This window comes from Pelobates fuscus, chromosome 6 (assembly GCF_036172605.1).
Source record: "Pelobates fuscus isolate aPelFus1 chromosome 6, aPelFus1.pri, whole genome shotgun sequence".
Taxonomy (NCBI): domain Eukaryota; kingdom Metazoa; phylum Chordata; class Amphibia; order Anura; family Pelobatidae; genus Pelobates; species Pelobates fuscus.
In genome coordinates, this window is record NC_086322.1 from 204,108,811 (window position 1) to 204,133,962 (window position 25,152).

A 25,152-nucleotide genomic window follows, 5' to 3' on the forward strand; every position below is an offset into this window, starting at 1 on the left:
TAGACAAATTTTAACTGAACTTTACCAGACGTGACTGATGCAGAAAAAATACACAACTGATATGATACCAGTGTTTCAGTTTACTGTATACCGGAAGATTTGGATGACAAACCCCTCCCTCCTCCCCCACCCTCTCCTTTTTTCTGTACCCCCTACCCTACCCACCTGTTGTGTATTGTTGAAAATGAAAAACAATAAAAATTGTCACATTTAAAATAAATAAAATAAAGCACATAAAAAATTAAACCCTGAAAATGTGGTGAATACATATTTTCACCTTTTGCAAATGTCTAATGTACTCTGAGATGAAACAGATAAACAGAGTACATCTGAGATGAAGCAGGTCATAAGAGAGCAGCCAATTAAAGGCTGACATTATGCAGAGAATTTGGTTTAAAAGATTTGCACAGATAGATCCCCTTACGACCCATGATTGGACTTACATCTGATCAATCACAAATACCTACACATATGTACAACAACCTACTGTTGCACAGATTAGCTCTTAAACAAGAGGTCAGTCCAATAGTTTTGCAGAGCACTGTACATGTTCCAAGGCACAGAATATAGAACTATTCCCACTTGAAAAAATATCCCCCTCTTATGTGTAAATGCCAGTTTCCCTCTATTATTGGATGTTAGGACTATTTAAGACCCAGTTATGTAAATAGCGTTATAGTGGGTTTGGGAGACCTTTGGGAGAAAGTTGTTTAAACTAACTAGTAGATCAAACGAGAAAATGTGCGTTGTATAATAATTTTAAAAATAATATATAGCTGAAAATATTTCAGGGGCCAGATGGAAAATAGAAGAATCAAGAATGTTCAATTTGGGTATAGATATTTTGACTTATATTGAAAAATATTCATGACTCTAATATTGGAGTAGTGAATTAACCCAATGCTAAATAGGAGCTCTATTGAATGTAACAGCAGCAAAATCTTAATAATAATATAAAAGGACACAATCAAATACATTTAGCCTCTAAATATGAACAATAGCCACACTAGTAGTTCATATTTTTCATTTGCATGCCCTATTGATTAAGGGTATGTAACAAACCACCTCTTTTACAGGTAGGGTTGTCACAGATCTTGCAGTAACCACCGCCTTCTAGGGTATATAAAGTCCAGGACACAGTCAGCTTGGTTTTCTTTTTTTTATATTCAATAAGAAAACAGGTGCTTTAAATAATAACAAAAACAAACAAAATCCCTTGCTCTTACTTGAGCTCTTACTAGACAGGAAATTGCTATCTGCAACTGGGTGGCTTTCCCACTTACCAATTTTCCAAACAAAAGAAATGTCTTTGCAATGAACACAGTTGTCATTCACTCTCCTAGCTGTCTTTTTCTCCCTCACTCTGCAGCAGGCTGCCCTCTTCATTTAAAGGCCTGTCTACTAATAGACTAGCTACAGGTGAGTGTCAATTAGTTAACTCTTAAGTCAGATCTAAATTGTGGTTTGTTACACAGCAACTAGTGCTGTTGGAGCATTGGCCCACCCTACTCTCCAAATACTCCGCCCCAGGGACCCATACCATGTTTTGCAGAACCTCAGCAATGTAGATTGCAAACACTAACATCTTCCCTGGGGCATTTAACTGAAAATTCTCAGGTTGCAGTTTAGCAAATCAGGCCTGATGTATCTTCCATCAACCACAATGCCACTTTTACACTCACATAACCTCCCCCCCAGCTCATACCTATTGGTTTGAGCGACCATGGAAATCAGAGAGTGTACCCTCGACAGCCCATCAGCATTACCCTGTCGCAGACCAGCCCTGTGTTCCACAGTGAAATTAAAAGATTGTAAACTCAAAAACCACCTGGTTACTCTGGAGTTATTTTCTTTGTTCTGATACATCCATGTCAGAGGTGCATGGTCCATTATCAAGCGGAACTTTCTGCCCAGCAGGTAGTATTTTAGAGAGTCTAATGCCCACTTAATAGCAAGACACTCTTTCTCAACAATAGAGTAGTTATTCTCGTGTGGGTTTAACTTCCTGCTCAAAAAAAAAAATAGGGTGTTCTTCACCCTGGTATTCCTGTGAAAGAACAGCCCCCAAGCCAATATCAGAAGCATCTGTCTGAACTATAAAGTCCCTGGAAAAATCTAGGGTCACCAAGATAGGGTGGCTACAGATAGCTTCCTTCAGACTCTTAAAAGCCTCTTCCGCCTCAGGGCACCACTTAACTATGACCGGGGATTTGGCTTTAATAAGGTCTGTTAGAGGTGCAGCAATGGTAGCAAAATCTGGGATAAACCGCCTATAATATCCAATTAAACCCAAAAATGCCTTTACTTGTTTCTTTGTAAGGGGCTGTGGCCATTTTTGTATGGCTTCTACTTTGGCTTCCTGTGGTTTAACCAAACCCCTCCCAATAGAATAACCTAAGTACTTTGCTTCCTCTAAACCAATTGTACACTTGGAAGGGTTGGCAGTTAAGCCCGCTGAGCGGACAGCATCAAGCACCGCTTGAACTTTGGGGAGGTGGGATTCCCAGCCTGTACTGTGGATGACGACATCGTCCAAATATGCTGCAGCATAACGAACATGAGGTCTAGGAATTCTGTCCATCATTCGTTGGAATGTGGCAGGTGCCCCATGTAACCCAAATGGCAATACAGTGTACTGAAACAGGCCACTGGGTGTTGAAAAGGCTGTCTTTTCTTTGGCTCTTTCGGTGAGAGGGACCTGCCAGTAACCCTTTGTTAAATCCAAGGTTGTTAGATAACAAGCTTTACCCAGTCTTTCTATTAACTCATCAACTCTGGGCATTGGGTAGGCATCACATTTTGAGATGGCATTTAACTTGCGGTAGTCATTACAGAACCTCCATGTGCCATCAGATTTTGGCACCAATACAATAGGACTACTCCAGTTACTCTGGGATTCTTCAATGACTCCAAGTTTTAACATGCTCTCAACTTCTAAGTTTATAACCTCCCTCCGGGCCCCAGGAATTCTATAGGGCTTGAGATTAACTCTTTTCCCCGGTTCGGTTATTATGTCATGTTTTTATTATTATTATTATTATTGCAATTTATATAGCGCCAACATATTCCGTAGCGCTTTACAATATTATGAGAGGGGATTTAACTATAAATAGTACAATTACAAATAAACTTACAGGAACAATAGGTTGAAGAGGACCCTGCTCGATCGAGCTTACATTCTATAGGAGGTGGGGTGTAAAACACATTAGGACAGGAATTTGCAATCAAATAAGGTGGATTGCCCTTTAGGAGAGGGCAAGAGACAGGTATGTGAGGTATTGGTTAGTCTTGGAGGCCATAAGCTTTCCTAAAGAGATGGGTTTTAAGGCACTTCTTAAAAGATGCAAGACTAGGGGAGAGTCTGATGGCGGTAGGCAGGCTATTCCATAGGAAGGGAGCCGCCCGCGAGAAGTCCTTCAAGCGGGAGTTGGGCGTAAGAGTGCGGACAACGGACAGGAGGTGGTCACGGGCAGAGCGGAGAGAACGAGAAGGGACATACCTATGGATCTGTGAGGAGATATAAGAGGGGCTAGAGTTGTTCAGTGCTTTATAGGTGTGAGTTAGTACCTTGAATTGACTCCTATAGCATACAGGAAGCCAATGTAAGGACTGGCAGAGGGGTGAGGTGGGAGAGAAACGACTAGAGAGGAAAATCAGTCTAGCAGCAGCGTTCATTACGGACTGTAGGGGTGCAGTATGGCTTTTGGGAAGACCAATCAGGAGAGGGTTACAGTAATCCACAGTAATCCTTTGGATTTAGCTGCGATTAGGTTGTTAGTGACTTTGATAAGGGCAGTCTCTGTAGAGTGGAGAGGGCGGAATCCAGATTGAAGGGGGTCAAGGAGAGAGTTGGAATTGAGGAAATGAGACACACGGGTAAAGACAAGTCTTTCCAGAAGCTTTGAGGAAAAAGGGAGCAGGGATATGGGACGGTAGTTAGAGAGGGTGGATGGGTCGAGGGATGTTTTTTTTAGTATAGGTACTACAGTGGCATGTTTGAGGTCAGCAGGGACGATGCCAGAAGAGAGCGTGCAGTTGAAGATGTATGTTAGAGAAGGCACGAGACAAGTGGAGAGAGATCTGATAAGGTGAGATGGGACAGGATCGAGCGGGCAAGTGGTGGGGCGAGAGGAGCAAAGAAGAGCAGCCACCTCTTGGTCAGTAGCTGGTGAGAATGTCTGAAGGGTAGGAAAGGCATGATCTAAGTGTGATTGAGAAACAGAAAGGCAAGGAGGGGAGAATTTTTTGTAAGCTGTTCAATCTTGTCAGTGAAGTAACATGCAAAGTTATCAGAAGTAAGGTTAGTTTTGGGGGTGGCCACAGCAGGACGAAGAAGAGAATTAAAGGTGTCAAAGAGACGCCTGGGGTTGCGGGAACATGAACTAATGAGAGAGGAAAAATAGGACTGTTTGGCAAGGGCTGCACTGTATGAACACAATATGAATCTATAATGGAGAAAGTCTGATTGGGTATGAGACTTCCTCCAGGAGCGTTCAGCACAACGGGAGCATCTTTGCAGGTAGCGCGTTGATTTAGTATGCCATGGTGGGGGCGGGTCCTCCTTGAGGTGCTTGTTTGGAGTGGCGCTGCAGTGTTCAAGGCAGATGTAAGAGTAGAGTTATATATGGAGATGGCCAGTGAAGGACAGGAGAGGGAAGGGATGGACAGCAGTTGTGAATCAATGTCAGCTGACAACTGTTGGAGATCAAGAGAATTAAGGTCCCTCCTGAGTTGAGGGGGGTGAGGCTGAGGTTGTTGGGTGAGGGGGTACGCAAGAGCAAATGATAAGAGGTGGTGATCAGAGAGTGGATATGGAGTGTTGCAGATATTAGTTACTGTACATGCATAAGTGAAGATTAGGTCAAGGGTATTGCCAGCTACATGGGTGGGAGAATTTGCCCACTGCGATCACTGTTTGACGTTTGATCACTTTAGTCTTTCCTGGAACTACCGAGAAAACATCCCTATTTCTTCTGATGAAATCTCTGACCTCTTGCTTTTGATGCACAGACATAGTCTCAGATACGTTCACCTCTGGCTCTACTATAGGAGGTTCTGAAGGTTTTAAAGCAATCAGGATCTCCCTGTCCTTCCATGGCTTTAACAGATTTATATGATACAACTGTTCAGGCTTTCTTCTCCCTGGTTGTCTGACTTTATAATTGACATCACTCACTTTTTCTATTATTTCATAGGGTCCATGCCAAGTCGCAAGGAACTTATTCTCCACAGTAGGGACCAGAACCAATACCCTGTCTCCAGGTTGGAACACTCGGACTCTAGCATTATGGTTATAGCTGCTTTTCTGAGCCTGCTGGGCTTCCAGCATGTGTTCCCTGACAATAGGCATGACGGTGGCCATTCTATCCTGCATTTGAGCTATATGCTCAATTACACTCCTGTGAGGAGTAGTCTCCTGTTCCCAGGTCTCCTTAGCAATGTCTAATATTCCCCTGGGATGTCTTCCGTATAGCAATTCAAAAGGAGAGATGCCCGTGGAGGCCTGTGGAACTTCCCTAATGGAAAACAGTAGATATGGCAATAAAAAATCCCAATTTCTTCCATCTGCATCAATTACCTTGCGTAGCATACTCTTAAGGGTTTTGTTGAACCTCTCTACTAAACCATCAGTCTGTGGGTGATATACTGAGGTCTTAACTTGTTTAACCTGCAAGAGCCTGCACAACTCTTTTGTGACTCTGGACATGAACGGGGTCCCCTGATCTGTCAGGATTTCTTTATGGATACCCACCCTACTGAACATCAACATAAGTTCCTTAGCTATTACCTTTGAAGAGGTATTACGCAAGGGAATGGCCTCAGGGTAGCGAGTTGCATAGTCCAAGATGACTAATATATATTGGTGTCCCCTAGCAGACCTTACCAGTGGCCCCAAGTCCATAGCGATCCTTTCAAAAGGCACATCAATTATGGGTAAGGGTACAAGTGGACTACGAAAAGTCTTGAAAGGAGCCCTGTACTGGCACTCTGGGCATGAAGAGCAATAGTTTGTAATAGCAGTAAACACTCCAGGCCAGTAAAACCTTCTAAGGACTCCTTCTATAGTCTTTTCGACTCCCAAATGCCCCCCTAATACGTGGCTGTGAGCCAACTTTAGTACTATATTTTGGTAAGTCTGAGGAACCAACAGCTGCTTAATGACGTCTGAATCCCTTTTTTCTACACGGTACATTAGGTCATTTTGTACTTCAAAATAGGGGAATGGTAGGGCTTCTCCTGGCTGATTAGCAACCCCGTTTACAACTTTAATATCATTTCTAGCTGTCACTAAAGTGGGATCTTCCCACTGAGCACTTTTAAAATTACCTGGAGTAATTCCAATATCAATTAGGTCCTTGTCTGCAGTATTAGTAGGCTCCTCGCTAGTTTGAGCTGGGTTATCTCCTATTAATACTGGTTTAGGGCAGTACTTTCTCCTTTTTCTTATTTTTTCGTCACAGTGGTCAAAACCCAAGTCAATATCGGAAAAAGGGAACACATTATCCTCGGCCGATTGACTAACTTCTGATAAATTTTGTTCCCTCTTTTGTACAGCTGCCCATAATTCTAGAAAATGAGGAAAGTCTCTACCGATCACTACCTCATGGGCTAATCTAGGTACAACACCCACTCAGTACTTTAAATCCCCATACTGGGTTCCAATATTTACTTCCGCAGTGGGGTATTCTTTTTTATCACCTTGAACACAGATAATGCCTATTTTCTGTACATGATCGGGTTTTACCCAAGGTATTATAGACTCTGTTACCAACGTTACCATACTGCCTGAATCAAGTAATGCTTTAGACATTTTTCCGTTCACAGTTACACAGCATTTATGCGGGTTATCATCATAGTCATTGGTAATAGTACCATAACAGTTAAACAAACATGAACGGGCTCCCTCATCTTTGCCCATATTGAATTCCATAGGTTCATCCCCCAATGGACAGTCTTTGGCCATATGACCAGCCTCTTTGCACCTGAAACATTTGACTGTAAAATCTGTCCACCAATCAGTTCCTCTCCCAGGCCTATTAGACCTGGATGCCCCCCTGGTGTTTTGTGTATAGAGCTGCCGCACTTCAGCTCCCCTTAAACCTTGAACAGTCTTACCAGGTCTTGCCGAATCATGGGGCTTAGGATTGCGCGGGTTTTCCTTTGAAGTAGGACATAGCAGTTCTCCTGCAGCCACATATCTTTCTACCAAGGCAATCAGTTGGTCAGCTGTATGGGGGTCACTTTGGCTGACCCAGCGACATAGGGCAACTGGTAAACCACGCAAAAACCGGTCCATAAATAGGGTTTCCACAATGTGGCTAGCTGAATGGATTTCAGGTTGTAGCCATTTCCGTGCAAGGTGTATGAGGTCAAACATTTGGGAGCGTGCGGCTTTGTCTGAAGAATATGACCATGAGTGGAACCTTTGAGCACGTACTGCAGAGGTTACACCCAGTCGTGCCAAGATTTCAGCTTTCAATTTGCTGTAGTTACTTGCATCGACTGGTTCTAGGTCATAATATGCTTTCTGTGGCTCTCCACTTAGGAACGATGCCAGTATGCTTGCCCACTCCCCAGCCGGCCATCCCTCTCTCTCAGCAGTGAGCTCAAATGCCAGAAGGTATGCCTCAACATCATCGGATGTGGTCATTTTCTGAAGATAGATTTTCTGAAAATTCTCAGGTTGCAGTTTAGCAAATCAGGCCTGATGTATCTTCCATCAACCACAATGCCACTTTTACGCTCACAGGTACAATGATATACAGTTAAAATTTACAATATGGTTGCAATCTTACTTAGAAATTTTTCATTTAAGAAAAACAACTATATAGTGATTGTATTATCTTGATAACATTTTGTGGAACATTCTATCATAACATGTGACCAACACTTTAGTGTTACAAGCTGTTTGTTTTCTGGTAATTTTTCTTTAGACTGCTGCTATTGAGTTTATTATGCCACATTATCACAAGGAGACAAATGATAAATGTAATATTAGCCAGCTGTAAATAAAACACAGCTATGATATCTAACAATAATATATTAAATATTTTAAGAAACTGAAATTCATAGATGATACATAATTAAATGGTGCTGTCATAGATAATTTTGTATACTTCTTTTAAATTGTGTTCTGTCTCTCTGTGCCCTCACAATCCAAGTTATCGCAGGTCTAATAAATAGAGATGTCGCGAACATAAAATGTTCCGTTCGCGAACCAGCGAACGCGAACTTCCGCAAATGTTCGCGAACGGGCGAACCGGGCGAACCGCCATAGACTTCAATAGGCAGGCGAATTTTAAAACCCACAGGGACTCTTTCTGGCCACAATAGTGATGGAAAAGTTGTTTCAAGGGGACTAACACCTGGACTGTGGCATGCTGGAGGGGGATCCATGTCAAAACTCCCATGGAAAATTACATAGTTGATGCAGAGTCTGGTTTTAATCCATAAAGGGCATAAATCACCTAACATTCCTAAATTGTTTGGAATAACGTGCTTTAAAACATCAGGTATGATGTTGTATCGATCAGGTAGTGTAAGGGTTACGCCCGCTTCACAGTGACAGACCAAACTCCGTTTAACGCACGTTTAACGCACCGCAAACAACTCAAACAGTCCATTTGCACAACTGCAAACTCCCCATTTGCACAAGGCTGGATACCAAGCTAGCCATGTCCCGTTCCTTGTCCTCACTGATGTCATTGAAGGTCTCTTCCTCCACCCAGCCACGTACAACACCAAGGGTCCCCGAAAGGTGACAACAAGCCCCCTGTATTTTTGTTTTTAAATGTACACTACTGTTACACCAGATATGAGTTGCACTGGTGTGACACTGTGCCCTGGCAGGCCCTGAAACGCACACGTGTGAAGGAAACTGACTGCTATTATTTCACAGTCAAATTTCTAGTTTTTTTTTTTAATGTACACTACTGTTACACCAGATGTGAGTTGCACTGGTGTGACACTGTGCCCTGGCAGGCCCTGAAACGCACACGTGTGAAGGAAACTGACTGCTATTATATTACAGTCAAAAAAGTTTAGTTTTTTTAAATGCAAGCTATTGTGACACCAGATATGAGTGGTGGCACTGGGCAAGTGGGCACAGTATACGCTGTGAGCCTGACACACACGCTGGCAGGCAGGTAACTGCAATTAGATTACACAGAAAAAAAAAAACAAGCAGACTGATGTTCTAGCCCTTAAAAGGGCTTTTTTGGGTGCAGTCCTTACAGCAAAGATCAGATGAGTCCTTCAGGACTGTAGTGGACACTGAATACACTAGCCTAGCTATCGATTTCCCTATTAAATCAGCAGCAGCTACACTGTCCCTCCTCTCACTAAGAATGCAGCTTCCGGAGGGCGGGGCCTAGCTGTCATGGAGGAAAGACGCACTTCGTGTGAGCTCCCTCAATATCTCACTTTAAGCAGCTATCAACAAGCGAATTTCACCCCAGAAGGGGATGACCCAGCAATGTTGCTTCTACCTGACCGACCCGACATTGCTTAATAGCGGTCAGCAACTCGACAGAGTCTTACTTACCTCTGCGTGGCAAGTGTGGCCTGGTGCTCACCGGGCGGGAGAGGCGGCCGATCTCCCGATCCTGGGATGCCCAGGAGCAGCTACTTCCCGGCAGGAGCTCCGTTACCCCCACTCCTCGGACCGGTGGGGGTTATCCCGGTCCACCCCTGAGAGGCTGTCTGGAGCTAATGGACGCACAGAGCACAGCCGCCCAGGCTGACATACTCATCTGCGACTCTCCCAATATGGCGGCAGCCGCGTGTCCTCCTGGTACCAGCAAAGCATGGCAGGATATTGAGTCTAAGCTGGACAGACTCTTTAATCAATTTTGGAAGCAAATAACAAGCAGGAAGCCCCAACAAGCTCCACCACAGCTAAGCGAAGCAGTCCCCATTAAAATCCACCAACGCAAAAGGCGTCGAAGACGGGACCGGAGGCACAAACAGAAATGCAGAGCCTGCCCCATGTCAAGCACTCGCCTCCACCTTAAGCCACCACAATCCCGCACCGGACGTGAAGCACCACCGGGACAGATCCGACCACCCGACAAAACAAGCTTCCACCACCTCAAGCCACGAACCTGGCATTCAGCCAGAGACTTGCCTTGTTGTTCCAGGTATCAGGGACTCCCAGGGTCTGCACCTGGCACCCAGAAGGGATCGGATGAGCACAAGCAGTAAACAGCAGCCTGCCAAGCATGTCCCACTGTAGCCGATCCTCAACACCATGCCTTTGATCACATGAACTGCTCTCTGCACATTAACTAATCGTAAAGTAGCAAGCGTTTAAACATGTCATTATTTCACATCCTAAAGAGTTTATTGTCGTAGTTCCTTACATGCCTTTACCTTAACCGTTCATGTATTATGTTATTCACTAGTCTCATCTCATGGGGCGACTCACACTTGGTTTATAACTAGTGGTGGAGCTGCTGATATAAATACACAGTTGATAACGTGCAAGCTACACCCTAAACATGACAGCCATCTTTCACAACAATGTACTGCTATATACTCATACCCTCAGTGCAACTAGCCATGATATACGCACGTTCAGCCTAGCATGCTCAAACATAACACACTTCTGTCAAAAAAAAAAAAAAAAAAAAGAATGCAGCTTCAGAATTAATCTAAATTGTATGCTGTCTAGGAGGTGGGAGGGTCTGGGAGGGAGGGTCTGCTTCTGATTGGCTGGAATGTCTCTGCTGACAGTGAGGTACAGGGTCAAAGTTTACTCAATGATGACAAATAGGGGGCGGACCGAACATCGCATATGTTCGCTATCCGTGACGAACGCGAACAAGCTATGTTCGCCAGGAACTATTCGCCAGCGAACCGTTCAGGACATCTCTACTAATAAACTATCCCAAAGACAATATCTGTCCTAGTTATAGTGCTGTAGACAGAGTACATTAAGTTATGTGACTGAGTTACAATTGCAATATTTCTATTTATTATGCTTTGTTTAGACTTCAAGAACTATGAATATGACAGTAGTACACTGAAGCCTACACTGAATGATACATGTGACTCTCCATCGCTGTACAGAACTATGAGTGATGCAGCATTGGTGAGAAAACGAATTAAACCTAACACTCCTAATAGAGAACATTTGCAACAACATCGATTCTCAATTAATGGGCATTTTTACAACCACAAGGTAAGACAATGTACAAAACAGGTTGCGCAAAACCATGCTCGGAAGTTATAGTTCAGCAAATAATGACTATAAATGTAATTCCTTTAACAATACGCTATGCTACTGTTTATATCTAATGACAGAAATTGCTGTAGTACAAGTTGCGATTTTGGCTATTTTTGTGATTAGGATGGAAAACCTATATTCCTTGTGTCCACTAAACACATCTCCCTGCCTCCACTACTGTTCAGTTATTGTGCAAGGTATTTTCACTTAGCAATCTCAATGGCAAAGGCCGTAGCTCAGAGAGATCAACTGCCACTATATGCCAATGAACTTGCCATGCACTGCAGGAGAGCTAACAAAAGCTCCTAAGCTCCTGAAAAGTGATAGAAGCAAGGAGTGGTACTTGGTGGATCCAGGTGAAAACTTTAAAATGGTTATAGAATGGTTTGACTGCTTACAATAGGGGGTGTCAGGGCTCTGGCACCATAACCCCTACAGTGCATTGTAGGTATTATGGTGCTTGGTGTATTCCTTTAAACAAAGATTAACCATGATATGTGAGTTTGACTGCAGTCAAACCTTAAACATTAAGGTAATATTTTGGCCATAAGAGCTCTGTAAATGCATTACTATACCTCTGTATTGCTACTTAGTACATTTGACAGACTGCCTCTTGTTATATATTATCCATTGGTTCTGGTACTCTTGCCATCTCCGCATTTAGTTTGTATGTTGGATTTGTTTCTGAGTATGTGCATGTTTTTTTCATTTGGAATACCGTCATCTGGATTTCAATTAGGATGGTAGAGGCTCAGGTAAGCTAGGTGTGTTATACAGCATGTTGAAAATAGAAGTCCAGCTGATACACAGGAAATAAAGAACTTGGTAAAACAAAGTCAGACCCAGTACACATTAAGATTAGAGTCTTGTTGCACAAATAATTACTTGGGCAGTGCCAATGCTGATACAGAAATAGCAAGAATGGGGCCTGGCCTTAAATAGCTGGTAGAGATGCATTTTACTAGCATAGCAGAAAAGAATGTTACCAGTTAAGATTTGTAGGTAGTCAAGTATGCAAATGCAAAAAGGGCCTTGGGGTTTAATGTAAAAAAATAAGGGTAAATAATTGAAAAGTTTAGACTCTGGAACTGGGATGCCAGTGAACCCAGGATTGCATTGTGAACCTGAAAGTTCTGACATCTGACTCTTGGAAATACTGCTTTATAGAGCAAGCGAACTGGATAAGAGTAGTTGAATAACAGGAAACTCGTCGCTTCTCTGTACAGAGAATTTGGATTTGTTCAGTCTGAATGTACAGATCACGATTGAACAGAAAGCAAATGGCTTTGTGCATATCAGTAAATGAAACAAATCAAGCCCAGCACGTTCTTGCAAGTTACACCTATGCTTTGATCATATATTGAGTGTTTAATATTAACAAAGAAAAAAAAGGAAATCTCTATAGAAATTATTTGTACATTTTATAAATTGATCTTTATATATCTTTGCAGACTTCAATTTTTACTCCAGCTTTTGGATCACAAACAAAAGTCATGATAAACAGCAATTTGAAAACGAAAGAAGTTATTGAACAATTGTTACACAAGTTTAAGGTGAATACCAACATTGTGTCATATATGGTATGACCAAACTTTTTAGCTTGGCACCCCTCACTGTCACTGGTACATCGTTAATGGTATACAAAGGGCATTCTAATATACTTGTTTGTACTCTTTATCTGAATCAATGGGAACAGATTGAGTATATTGATTTTGAATGTACTTAATGTGCCTAAACTGTATCGTTAATGTAACTGGTCGAGTAAGGGTTATATTGAGTCAAACCCTCGTATTCATTTTTTACATTTGTTTTTATTTATTATTAATAGCAGCAGCAGAACTACCATTGGTGCAGCTGGTATGGCTGCACCAGGGCCCCGCAAGCTGAAGGGGCCCATCAGGTGGCCAATGGATTTAGGGCCACTCAATAGGCATTTCCATTGCTGAACAGGGGCCAGCTCCACCAATCCCCTATGGTTTTTTCTGATGCTGGGAGTAAGTGAAAGCCTGTCACTTCCTCCCAGAGTCATGAGAGAGGCGGCCTCAGAGAGGAGCAAGCGATGACACAGGCAGGAGCAATGAATGTGAATGTGTTTGTCAGAGTGTGTATCTATGTTTGCCAGTGTATGTGTCAGTGTGTGTATCTATGTGTTTGTCAGTGTGTTTATCTGTGTATGTGTGTCAATGTGTATGCCTATCTGTGTAAGTATGTATGTGACAGTGTATACGTGCATACATCCCACCAATCAAAAACCAACACTACACGCAAACACGCCAATGCAATGAAATGTGAATTTTACATACAAACATCACTGCCTTCAGACACCAAAATTATATAAAAACATACCCCAATTATTCAAACACTAATACTATGCACATATGTACACCTACATATCAAAGCCGACACTACATACAAACACACCACTGCAATCAAATGCAAACATTCTATACAAACACTCCTTCATTTAAACTTCAATGCTACACACAAGTGCACCTGCATTTAATAACCAACACTTCACACAAATAAACAAGTAAAACTATGGCGCTAAAAATATGATATGATATTACAAAATAAATACAAAATTCTTTAGTAAGCTGCACTATATATTTTGAAAAAGCTCAAATCACATATATCAACATAAACTAAACTAAACAATAAAGTGTGCTGTGTCTTTAAGACTTTAAATATATACCTTATATTTAAAGTGTAATTTACATAAGACGTAAAACAATCGGTGTAATATAATAATTTAAACACACTAAAATGTGTAATACTGCACACACAAAAAATCCCGACACAAAATAGTAATACAATCACCTTTCTTTTTACTCACTAAGGAGTATTCCACTTTGTTTGTCTCAGTGTTCCATTATGATATCTCAAGAGTAAGAGACAAAAGACAAGCACACAGGGCAATATGTTTTTTTTTTTTTTTTTAAAGGAATTGGTAAAAATAGAAAGAAAAACTCACAAGTGTAGAGCAGTAAAGTGTGAGCGCAGGGCTTATCTTTTTTGTTTTTGTCTCTCTTACTTTTAAAATATGTCATACTGGAACATTGAGACAAGCAACGTGGAATACTCCTTAGTGAGTAATAAGAAACAAGGTGTTTGTATCACTATTTTTTTTGGGGGGGTGGGGGTTGCACAGTGTTACATATTTTAGTGTGTTTTAGCACAGTGCACTTTGGGTAAAAATGTATTTTATCCTACCAATTGTTTTTTTGTCTGAGCAGCGGGTGGGGGCCCTAAATGATAATAAGGAGGGGGAGACCTATTCTTCAGCCCCCAGCCCCCACCCATGAACTGCACCTGGGGGCCCTAAAGAAAATGGGGGAGGACCCATTGTCCTCCTCCCTGGCCTCCACTCATGAGCGGCATGAGGGCCCTAAATGACAATAGGGGGGATGACATATTGTCCCCCCCGGCACCCACCCATAAGTGGCAGGTGAGGGCCCTAAAAGAAAATGCGTGGGAACCTATTGTCATGACCCCGGCCTCCACCCTTGAGCGGCAGGTGGGGTCCCTAAAATACAATGGGGGACCTATTGTTTCCCCTCGCCACCACCCATGGGCGATGGGTGGGGGCTAAATTAAATAATACCCCCCAGGTGACTGGGGTCCCCACACCCCTAGCCACCACCCCCCACCCAAAAAATATACCTACCTTCCCCCCTCAACCTAAAAATAGTGAGGGGGGGACAATATAACTATATACCTGTAAATTAAACTTACTATTTGATGTCTTATTTTTTCTAAAACCTTCTTTTTTAGTCCCCAAAAAGGCCAAATTAAAATCCATTAAGCCCGTCGAACTTCTAAAATGAAAAAAGACCTGAGCGCCCCAAAAATAAAATGCAGAAAAAAAAAATCATGACGCTTAAAAAAATAATCCATCAGGGGGTGTAGTCTCACCAAGATGGATGCGTGAGCCGCTAGCTCCTCGTGCAGAGACCGCTTCCAGCAACTAAACTAGCATAGCCTATACCACCTTCAAAAAACAGGCACCCACCTCCCTGACCAAGATGGCACACAGAGCCTCCAAAACACTGAGGCAGAAATTGGTGCTGCACGCATCCAAGATGGCGTCGCAAGGCCACAATCACCCTCCTCCCTCTCAGAACGGAGTGATAGCACTTTCACATCTATACCCACCTCCGCTCCTGCGACACTCTTCAATTAAAAAAAATGCTGCATGACCTGCAAGCATCCATTCAAGCAGAATTCTCCAAGCTAGCAAAAGATGTCCACTCCGATATCCAAGCGATAGGAGAAAGGATGGCACACTTAGAAGACAAAACTGAAGAACTAATCGAGGCCCACAATACCCTAGCAGACGCATATACAGACCTGCACGTGAAAATAGACCAACTCTCAGCCAAATTGTAATTAATAAAATGCTTTAATTATGTAAAAATATTACATAAATATATACGTAGAATTAAAATACACACACACACACATATATATATATATATATATATATATAAATATATATACACACATATATATATTTATACACATATGTATATATTAAAATAGGAAAAGGGTCAGCGCTAATAAAATTGAAGTAAGGTAGGCAGCATCCCAACAGAAGGTAACCCTCAAACCCTCTGAGGAGAGAACATGTAACACAAAGAAATACAGAAAAAAGGCTGCACCAATAGTTAAAAGGTACAATAGTTCGTCTGAATAGGTAGGGCAATATAACGTAGTTGGTCTCACTGATATGGTGGGATTGAAATTTCTTCCCCTTCCCACCCTAGCTCTTTCTCTCTGTTCTGAACCCCTATCCCCATGTTTTCTAGAAAACAATAAAAACAAAAATTAAAAAAATACAATCCTCTTCACCGAACGAGGGCACCTCACAGACTGAGGGTGGGGTTATAAAGGCTTATAAATTTGACTCAGAGTGCTCTGATTGGTTGGTTTTGAGCCAACCAATAAGAGTGCTCTGATAGGTAAATTTGAGCCTTACAAGTTACCAACCTGGTAAAGGGGTATTTTTTTTTTATTTAACCCCCACCCGTCGTTCATTGGGAGGCGGGTTGGAGAAGCAATAGGTCCCCCATTGTCTTTTAGGGCCCCCACCCACCACGCATGGGTGGGGGCTGGGGGGAGAATAATAGGTCTTCCCCCCATTGTCTTTTAGGGCCCCTTACCCGCTGCTCATGGGTGGGGGCCGGGGGGACAATAGGACACCTCTTATTGTCATTTAGGGCCCCCATTCACTGCTCATGGGTGGGAGCCGGAGGGGAGGACAATAGGTCTTCCCCCCATTGTCTTTCAGGGCCCCCACCCACCACTCATGGGTGGGGGCCAGGGGGGAAACAATATGTCCCCCGCTTATTGTCATTTAGGGCAATGGGTGGGGGCTGGGGGAGGAGGACAATAGTACTAACCCATTGTCTTTTAGGGCCCCCAACCGCTGCTCATGGGTGGGGGCCAATATCCCCCGTTTAGTTGAATAGCCACCACTCGCTGGGCATGGGTGGGGGTTTGGGGGGGACACTATGTCCGCTAGTTAATAGATGCCCCACCATGAGGCCCATTTATTAGAAGGGGGGGCTTTTTTGTTACAGTTTAGTAGACATGCCCCTATTTGTGGTATAGCGACTAGGGGCATTCAGGAAGTTGTGGGGAGCACTGCTCCCCATCTCTTCTATTTTTTCATATTACAAGGAGGGAGCTGTGAGCTGGTAGCTCCCTGCTTGTAATGAACTTAACGAACGAACAAGCACTGGAGCATTCAATGTTTGTTTGTTTATCTGAAATTTCTATTCATTACTTCATCTTTCTGATGAATGAATAAATAGACTAAATTCCCGTCCGAATTTCGTACAATAGCAAATGCCCCAGTGTTTAACTGGGCATGCACTGGAATTTTACAGTGGTATCTAGTGTGGGCAGATGACGTGTCCCACAGGGACTTAATCTGCCCACACAAAAATTGCGGTACTCAGGACCAAGGTCCGGGCACACAATAAAGACTAAAAAAGTAGGTGATATGGGGGACCTAGGGGCATTTGGGGGGGACTAGGAGGACAACTAGATGTAGTGAGTCGGGTGGGGGGTTAAAAAAAAAAAGGAAGAAAAACACGGATTCTGTCATGACAGTGCAGCTTTAATGGTAACAGTTCAGTCACATTCAGTTCTAAATGTGTCTATAACTGCAGTGTTTTATAGAAATCACTGCAGTTATTAACACCCCCCACAGCCTACCAGTCTGAAAATGTCTGATCTCATCAGATCTCTGTAGCCATCTGTCATGCCTTAAACCCTCCCGGTATCTCCTCGTACTTCCGGGTTTAATGGAGCTTAGCCACACCCCCTTTTGATGCGGTCTTCCTACTTAATGCGACCGCACCAGCTGATAGACGCTGGATTATTGATGCCACAGTGGCATTGCCCAGCAGGCAAATGGAACGAAGTGCCCAGTCCCTCATGGTGGCTTAGTCCAGAGCCCTACCTTCTGTGAAGGCCTCGTCTGTTAGGGCCAACATCCAGGGTAACCGCCACCCTGTCCGGCAGTACCGGTCTGGGGCATTGCGCCCGCAGCTTCTTGCAGGCCTCACTTCCAAGGGGTCTACGGACCCAGTAGCGCACGAATTGTGCCAAGTGGTCGGGCAGTGACTAGTCCGAGGACCTGGGGCATCGGATAGATTGAGGCTCTAACAGAGGTTCTCCAGTAGTGCCCAAAAGGGTATCGTCCCCCAACATTGTCGTGGGGGCCCTAGTCGGTGGCGCGTCTTCCTCTTCCCAGCGTCCACCGGGACCCTCGCCAAGGTCCTCAACCCAAACATCTTCTCCATCTGAGGGAGGCTGGTCTGCCCGCCACACATCCAGCGCGGCCAAGGTGGGGGGGGTAAGGAGGCCTCCTCCCCTGCGCCCGATAGGCGGTGGCGCCTGGCCGGCGAGGTTATCAACCTCAAACCACGTCACTTCGCCGGAGTCTTGCCCGTCCGGGAGCGTGGTTCAGGGTCTTCACCCTTTCAATAGCGCGTTCGCGCACTTGCCTGCTCTCACACCTGAGAGTCTGACTCATCCGAGTCTTCTGCCAACTGAGGGGTTCCACACACACCCCTGTCCGTATGTGGTTGAGGGAGGGCCCTAGCCAGGGCTATTTCAACAGATGCGGTCACAGCCGCATTAAGTAAAGCCTGCAAATTCTGCTCCTGTGCAGAGGCGTCCATAAAGTCTGAGTCTATGATACTTGATACCTACGAAGCTAGAAAACAGGTATCATTAGCAGGCAAAAGGGGCAGCACCCCTAGTGTTGGCAGAGGCAAGTAATAATGCATGCAGGCTCAACAAACCGTTATCTAGGGTATGGAGCCACCAGTCCAATAGCATGCATAGTATGGCACAGACAAAGCAGGCCAATCATGGGGCACAGACAAAGCAGGCCAATCAAGGGGCACAGACAAAGCAGGCCAATCAAGGGGCACAGACAAAGCAGGCCAATCAAGGGGCACAGACAAAGCAGGCCAATTATAAAGGCACAGACAAGGCAGGCCAATATAAGGGTACGGGCGGTACCGACCCAGAGGTATAATGCAGGCGGAAACCTAGATCCTTTTAGACATGTAGTAGAATCTTGACTATTAGGGTGCAGAGTAGAGACGAAGCTGGGTCCTTATAGGCAAGGTTCTTCAAGATAGCGAAACACTTTCGTTTTTATATGGTTGTGCCTAATCCATTAGGCCACAAAATACGAGTGCCATGCTCAACCACCCAGATGGGGCCTGAACCCACAATCCCTGGCTTTGGACGCCAGTGCTACCTCCATCAGGCAACTGAGGCTTGATTAGAGCAGTCCTAGTTCAATAAGTGGGTAAGGACACCAGGCAGGGACACCTGCAGGAGGCACGCAGTGCCATGTGGAAGTCAGGAAAACCTGTAAACCGTAAAACCATGTCCATAGAAAAACATGCAGGGCAAGCACACATGCAAAGAATCGAAAACTAAAGTCTATTCTTAGTTACTTGGAGAGGTGAGGGGGATTGAATCTGCGACCCTCATATATGGGGCATAATTTATGATGCAAGGGCTCACAGAGCTGCCTCACATGGACAGAAAAGAAAGCGGTCACCAAAAAATACGCACCCCCAAACCGCCCAGGAGAAGGGGAAACACACCGGACCAGCTAGTCACTGTACCTTTAATAAGGCAGTGACGCGTGCGGCAAACACAGTGGAGAGCCGCTCCCGCTGCCCGACCACGCGGTCGCGGGGAGGGTGACCGGGAGCGGAGGCTCCCGCGGCAAATGAGTAGATCCCTGCTCCGTCCCCACTCTGACAAGTGTTAGCGAGTGAGTGGGGACGCGGGCAGGGTAAAGAACAAAACGGGGATTCCCGCTCGGCGGATGAAGCTGGTGGGCGGGAATCAAAGGCAACACACGAGGGACCGCAGGAGTCTTTCTCCGTGGTCCTGGCGGTCGGCACGGGGAGCGGTCGGAAGACCGCTTCTCGGCGACCACCATGGCCAATAAGCCAGAGGAAACAGAACAAACAATAAAGCCAGCAGGGTAAAACAAAACTCCCAAGGAGAAAACAGGCACAAAGAAATAAACACATGGTAAACTACCAGTAATCTGTATAAATAAACACCTGGCAAACTACCAGTAATCTGTATAACTAAACACCTGGCAAACTACCAGTAATCTGTATAACTAAACACCTGGCAAACTACCAGTAATCTGTATAACTAAACACCTGGCAAACTACCAGTAATCTGTATAACTAAACACCTGGCAAACTACCAGTAATCTGTATAACTAAACACATGGCAAACTACCAGTAATCTGTATAACTAAACACATGGCAAACTACCAGTAATCTGTATAACTAAACACATGGCAAACTACCAGTAATCTGTATAAAAAAAAAACACATGGCAAACTACCAGTAATCTGTATAAATAAAAAACACATGGCAAACTACCAGTAATCTGTATAAATAAAAAACACATGGCAAACTACCAGTAATCTGTATAAATAAAAGCACATGGCAAACTACCAGTAATCTGTATAAATAAAAACACATGACAAACTACCAGTAATCTGTATAAATAAACACATGGCAAACTATCAGTAATCTGTATAAATAAACACATGAAAAAAAAATAAACTATCAGTATTGTAAAGGAAACATTCCCCAAAGAAAATAAAAGAGCCAGAAAGGCACATAAATCTCACAAACAAGCATAGTTCATAACAATCATAAATAAATCACACTAAATCCCAAAGCCACCCACTAGAAGCAGGAGGCAGTGGTACTCTGACCTGTACTGATGCAGAGCAGCAAAGAAAGAGGAAATGGTGGCTTAGGAGGAGCCTTATATAGATACCTTATGTTTTTGTCTTTGGTGTTTATCTCTCTGTTAATGTGCTGCTGTGGAGTTCTAGTAAAGAGAGACTTAAGCAAATATGAAGCCTCCTGTCATGCTATAAAATTCAAAAATCGATTGTATCCTCAATTGGCCCGTTCCCTCTACAGTAAAGGAATTGCAACGGTTTCTGGGGTTCGCCAACTTCTACAGAAAATGTATTAAAAACTACTCGGAGGTAGCTCATCCACTCAATCAACTTAACAGTAAAAAAACATCCTTTCAATTGGAACGAGAAAGCTCAAGATGCCTTCGATGAATTAAAAAGAAGGTTTACAACAGCTCCTGTTCTTCAACTTCCAAACTCCACATGTCTTTATGTCCTTGAAACGGATGCTTCGGAAACTGCAATTGGAGCTGTCCTCTCTCAACATAAAACTCCTCAAGAACCTCTTCATCCAGTCGCTTTCTTCTCACGTTCATTATCTCCTGCCGAAAAAAATTATCCTATAGGAGAAAAAGAATTATTAAGTATCAAAGCAGCCCTAGAAACTTGGAGACACCTTCTTGAGGGTGCACAGAACCCCCTAATTGTGTACACTGACCATAAAAATCTTGAATATCTTCACTCTAACAAGACTCTTTCTGCCAGACAAGTACGATGGAATCCTTTTTTTTCCCGGTTCAATTTTCAAATTGTTTTCAGACCTGGGTCTAGGAATAAAAAGGCAGATGCCCTTTCCAGAATCCATACAGACACTGAATTGGAACCTCCTCCTCATACAGTCGTTGGGATCTTATCTTCCCTTCTAGACGACATAAAAGACCTCAGTGAAGATGCCCTTGAACTTCCTACATCAGTTAAACTATCAAAGAAAGACGGTCTCTACTATTTCAAGGACCGAATTTACGTACCTCCCGCTTTCAGAAATAAAATATTTAAATTTATTCATGATTCCCCTCTGGCAGGTCATCCAGGTATAAAAAAGACCCTTGAAGTGTCCAAGAGATACTATTGGTGGCCTCGCCAAGACAAAACCATTGAATCATATGTTAAAACTTGTTCAACCTGCCAAAGATCCAAACATGAACATCATCAACCATTTAGTCAATTATACAGCAGAAAATAGCAGATATCACTATACAAGTAATATAAGCTACAAAAGAGGGATAGCACATAAATGGAGAATACAACCTTGAAAACGAACGGGATCTTTAAACAGATCTAAAACATAAATAGGATAATATGGTGAAGTATGACTGGGCAAAAATAAAATATCCAGGAGGTAGAAAACTTACAAGAGGTATTGTCGTTCTGCGCTTATCTCCCTTTATAGGGTATCTGTGGTGAATCAATGTATGGTATATACGATAAAGTTCCTCCAGAGATCCAAACCTCAAGGTGGACAAAAGAGAGAGGTACATAGAGTAGTACTGTATAAAATCATCAAAAATTTATTGCACTGATTGCACTTACATGCCGGTAACAATCAGCGAGCAGATCTCCACTAGCAAGTGGACCCAGATGGTAAAATGGATCAGAGATGCAGATGTAATGACAGCTGAACGTACCATATGAAGTGATAAAACAAATATCAAAATTATTACAAATATAATATAAAAATAAAAATAGTGGAAATACTCAATCCAACGCGTTTCGTCTGGAGCGACTTCTTCAGGGATATGAGTATTGTCCCAAAACGTTCCTGTTTTATATCTATCGAACCAGGTGATTTCCATTGAAAAAAAACGCGAAATCGAATGCTTCCGGGTTTCTTCATACGTTCCCTCATTGGACGATCCTAGGTGTACGTCATGCGTTCTGCGTCCTTTCGGGCGTGTGTTTTTCTTCCGCGTTTCAACAGTGGAACGCATATCTTTTGCCTTATTCTTGCGTTCCAACCGTGGAACGCATATAACAGGGAAACCCAGAGGTCAAGACGGCAGTGGGCGGCGAAAACCTCCCACTGACAGCTCGAGCTCATACATAAGTATAATATATCGATATATATGAGATCAACAGAGGATACAGGACTTAGATAATCGGTATATATGCGGATCCACAAGAGACTCCAAGGTCTATATAAAAAAGAGAGGAATAGCCCTTAGGGCATCCTCCACAGGAGAGAAAAAATATATAATATAAAACAATGAGATATAAGAAAGATATATAAAAAGGAAATAAAATAACTATTCTGTAGGGACTACAATATAAGTGAACCGCTAGGGTGTCCTGTAAATCCGCATATATGTACATAGGAATTGAAAAGACAACAAAAGCAGACCCCAAAACAAGAGACTTATAATGCCATATAATATGAATAATATTTAGCCGATATTTCAAATAATATTTGGATAAAAAGCGAAACCCTTCTTAGATATTCTATGAAAAGGAGAGAAAAATTGAGTTATTGAGGAGTAGATGTAAATACATAATATATGTTACTCCAAGATCCAATAAACCCACTCAGTAAAAAAAGGAGGATAGAAAACGGAGGGACACCCCAACCAGGAGACGTTATAGTAATCCTGTGAGATCTATATCTTGATTCAGCCCATTTTTTAATGTTTTTAAGTTGTATATCCACTGCGCCTCTTTTAAGGCTAGCTCGTGCATTTTATTGCCTCCTCTCCAATGTTGTTCAATGGAATCTATCCCAATGGCAATGAAAGTGGACCAGTTAAAAGATGTGCAGCTATTGCAATGTCTGGGAACACTGTGTTCTACTTTGTTGGTTCTGATGTTATTAAAGTGTTCTCGGAGTCGGGTGTGTATTGGCCTGATGGTTCTGCCTATGTATTGTGCTCCACAACCACATTGTAGTAAGTATACTACATATGTGGATGTGCAGTGGATAAACTTCTTAATGGTATATGACCTTTTAGTATATGTACCTGTAAAAGAGGTAGTCTTTCTCTTTTGGTGGGTACATGTGGAGCAAGTACCACATTTGTGAAATCCTGGGGTTTTTTGAGAGAATAAAAAATTGTTGTTATTAGATTTAGAGATCTGTGTGGGTAAGAGGCTAGGGGCTAATTGATTTTTCAGATTGTCGGCTTTCTTGTAAATAACTGTTGGTCGGTCAGGTATAACCTTACCCAGGACTTCGTCCTTTTTTAGTATAGCCCAATGTTTTTTAAGGATTCTTTCTATTTTCTTGGCATGTATATTGTATTTGGTGATAAATGCGAATTCTATATGGGTGTTATCTTTTTGGTTTTTTGATTTGTTGTCGCCCAGAAATTCAGAGCGTTTCCTTCCTTTTATATGTGTGATATCCCTTTCCATTTGTTCTATGTTGTATCCCTTTTCAGAATACCTATTTTTTATTATTTTTGATTGTTCGTCAAAAGTTTGTATGTTGGAACAGTTTCTCCTTACCCTTGTTAGTTGTCCCTTAGGGACGTTATTCAACCAGGTGGGATGGTGAAGACTGGTTTTTTTGATGGCTGTGTTACAATCAGTTTTTTTGAAGAAGGTTTTTGTGTTTAATAGTCCTGTTTCAACGTACAGAGTCAGGTCTAGAAAATCAATAGTCTCCTTATGTATATTGGAGGTAAATTTTAGATTGTATTGATTGGTATTGATGTTCTTAATGAACATTTCCAAACTGTTTTCATCACCTTCCCAAATAATAAGTACATCATCTATGCAGCGTCGCCAGAGGACGAGGCTCCCCCCCAGCTGAGAACCCAAACGTATGCATAAAGACTCCCAATGGGAGACATACAGATTGGCAAAGCTGGGAGCAAACCTCGTCCCCATGGCGACACCACATAGCTGTAAGAAGAACGTAGAATCAAACCAAAAAAAGTTTTTTGTTAATACAAAACGAATACATGCCAATAAAAATTCAATTTGTGTGGGACAGAGAGTGTTCTGTTGAACAAGTATATCATTAATCACCTCTAGACCCTTGAGGTGAGGGATATTTGAATATAGGGCAGTTACATCAACTGTGGCGAGAATGTAAGAGGGTTTCCAAACAAAAGACTCCAAAGTCTGTAAAATGTGTTTTGTGTCCTTAATAAAGGAAGGGCATAATGGTACAAGGGGTTTTAGAAAAAAATCAACATACTCCGAGAGGTTACATGATAACGAATTTATCCCACTGATGATGGGACGACCGGGGGGGGAAGATAGGTTTTTGTGGATTTTTGGGAGAAAATAAAAGATCGCTATCTTACATGTGGGGTTAAAAATATATTTAAATTCCTCTGTAGAAATAATATTATTATCAAGCCCCTTCTGGAGTAAAGACTGCAGTTCATCCAAAAAGGGCTTGGTGGGGTTATGTTTTAAGATTTTATATGTTATATTATCTCCCAAAATGCGATGTGCTTCCTCCATGTAATATTGTTTACTCATAACAACTGTGCCCCCTCCCTTGTCTGCCTCTTTTATTACCAGTTGGGAGTCTTTTTTTAATTTATTTAAAGCTTGTCTTTCTTTGTTGGTTAGATTGTATTTAAATTTACATTTTGCCTCTTCTTTCTTTTGGATTTTATCCAAATCTGCTTGTACTAAATCATTGAAAACTTCCAAAAACTTTCCTCTCTCAAATGTAGGATAGAAATTGGATCTATTTTTAAGATTGGAA

The 25,152-nt window shown here is 42.7% G+C and overlaps 1 protein-coding gene across 3 annotated transcripts in view; it reads left to right on the top strand.

Moving 5' to 3' along the window:
- The window catches only part of RASSF6 (Ras association domain family member 6), a 112,431-nt gene that overhangs the window by 49,167 nt on the left and 38,112 nt on the right, over positions 1–25,152 (top strand). For 2 of the 3 annotated variants that reach the window (XM_063425310.1, XM_063425309.1), the window contains 2 exons: positions 10,992–11,182; positions 12,679–12,780. In XM_063425310.1, coding sequence (XP_063281380.1) covers positions 10,992–11,182; positions 12,679–12,780 — 293 coding nt within the window. The remainder of the gene's footprint in view (positions 1–10,991; positions 11,183–12,678; positions 12,781–25,152) is intronic. The other variant, XM_063425311.1, reaches the window with a different exon arrangement.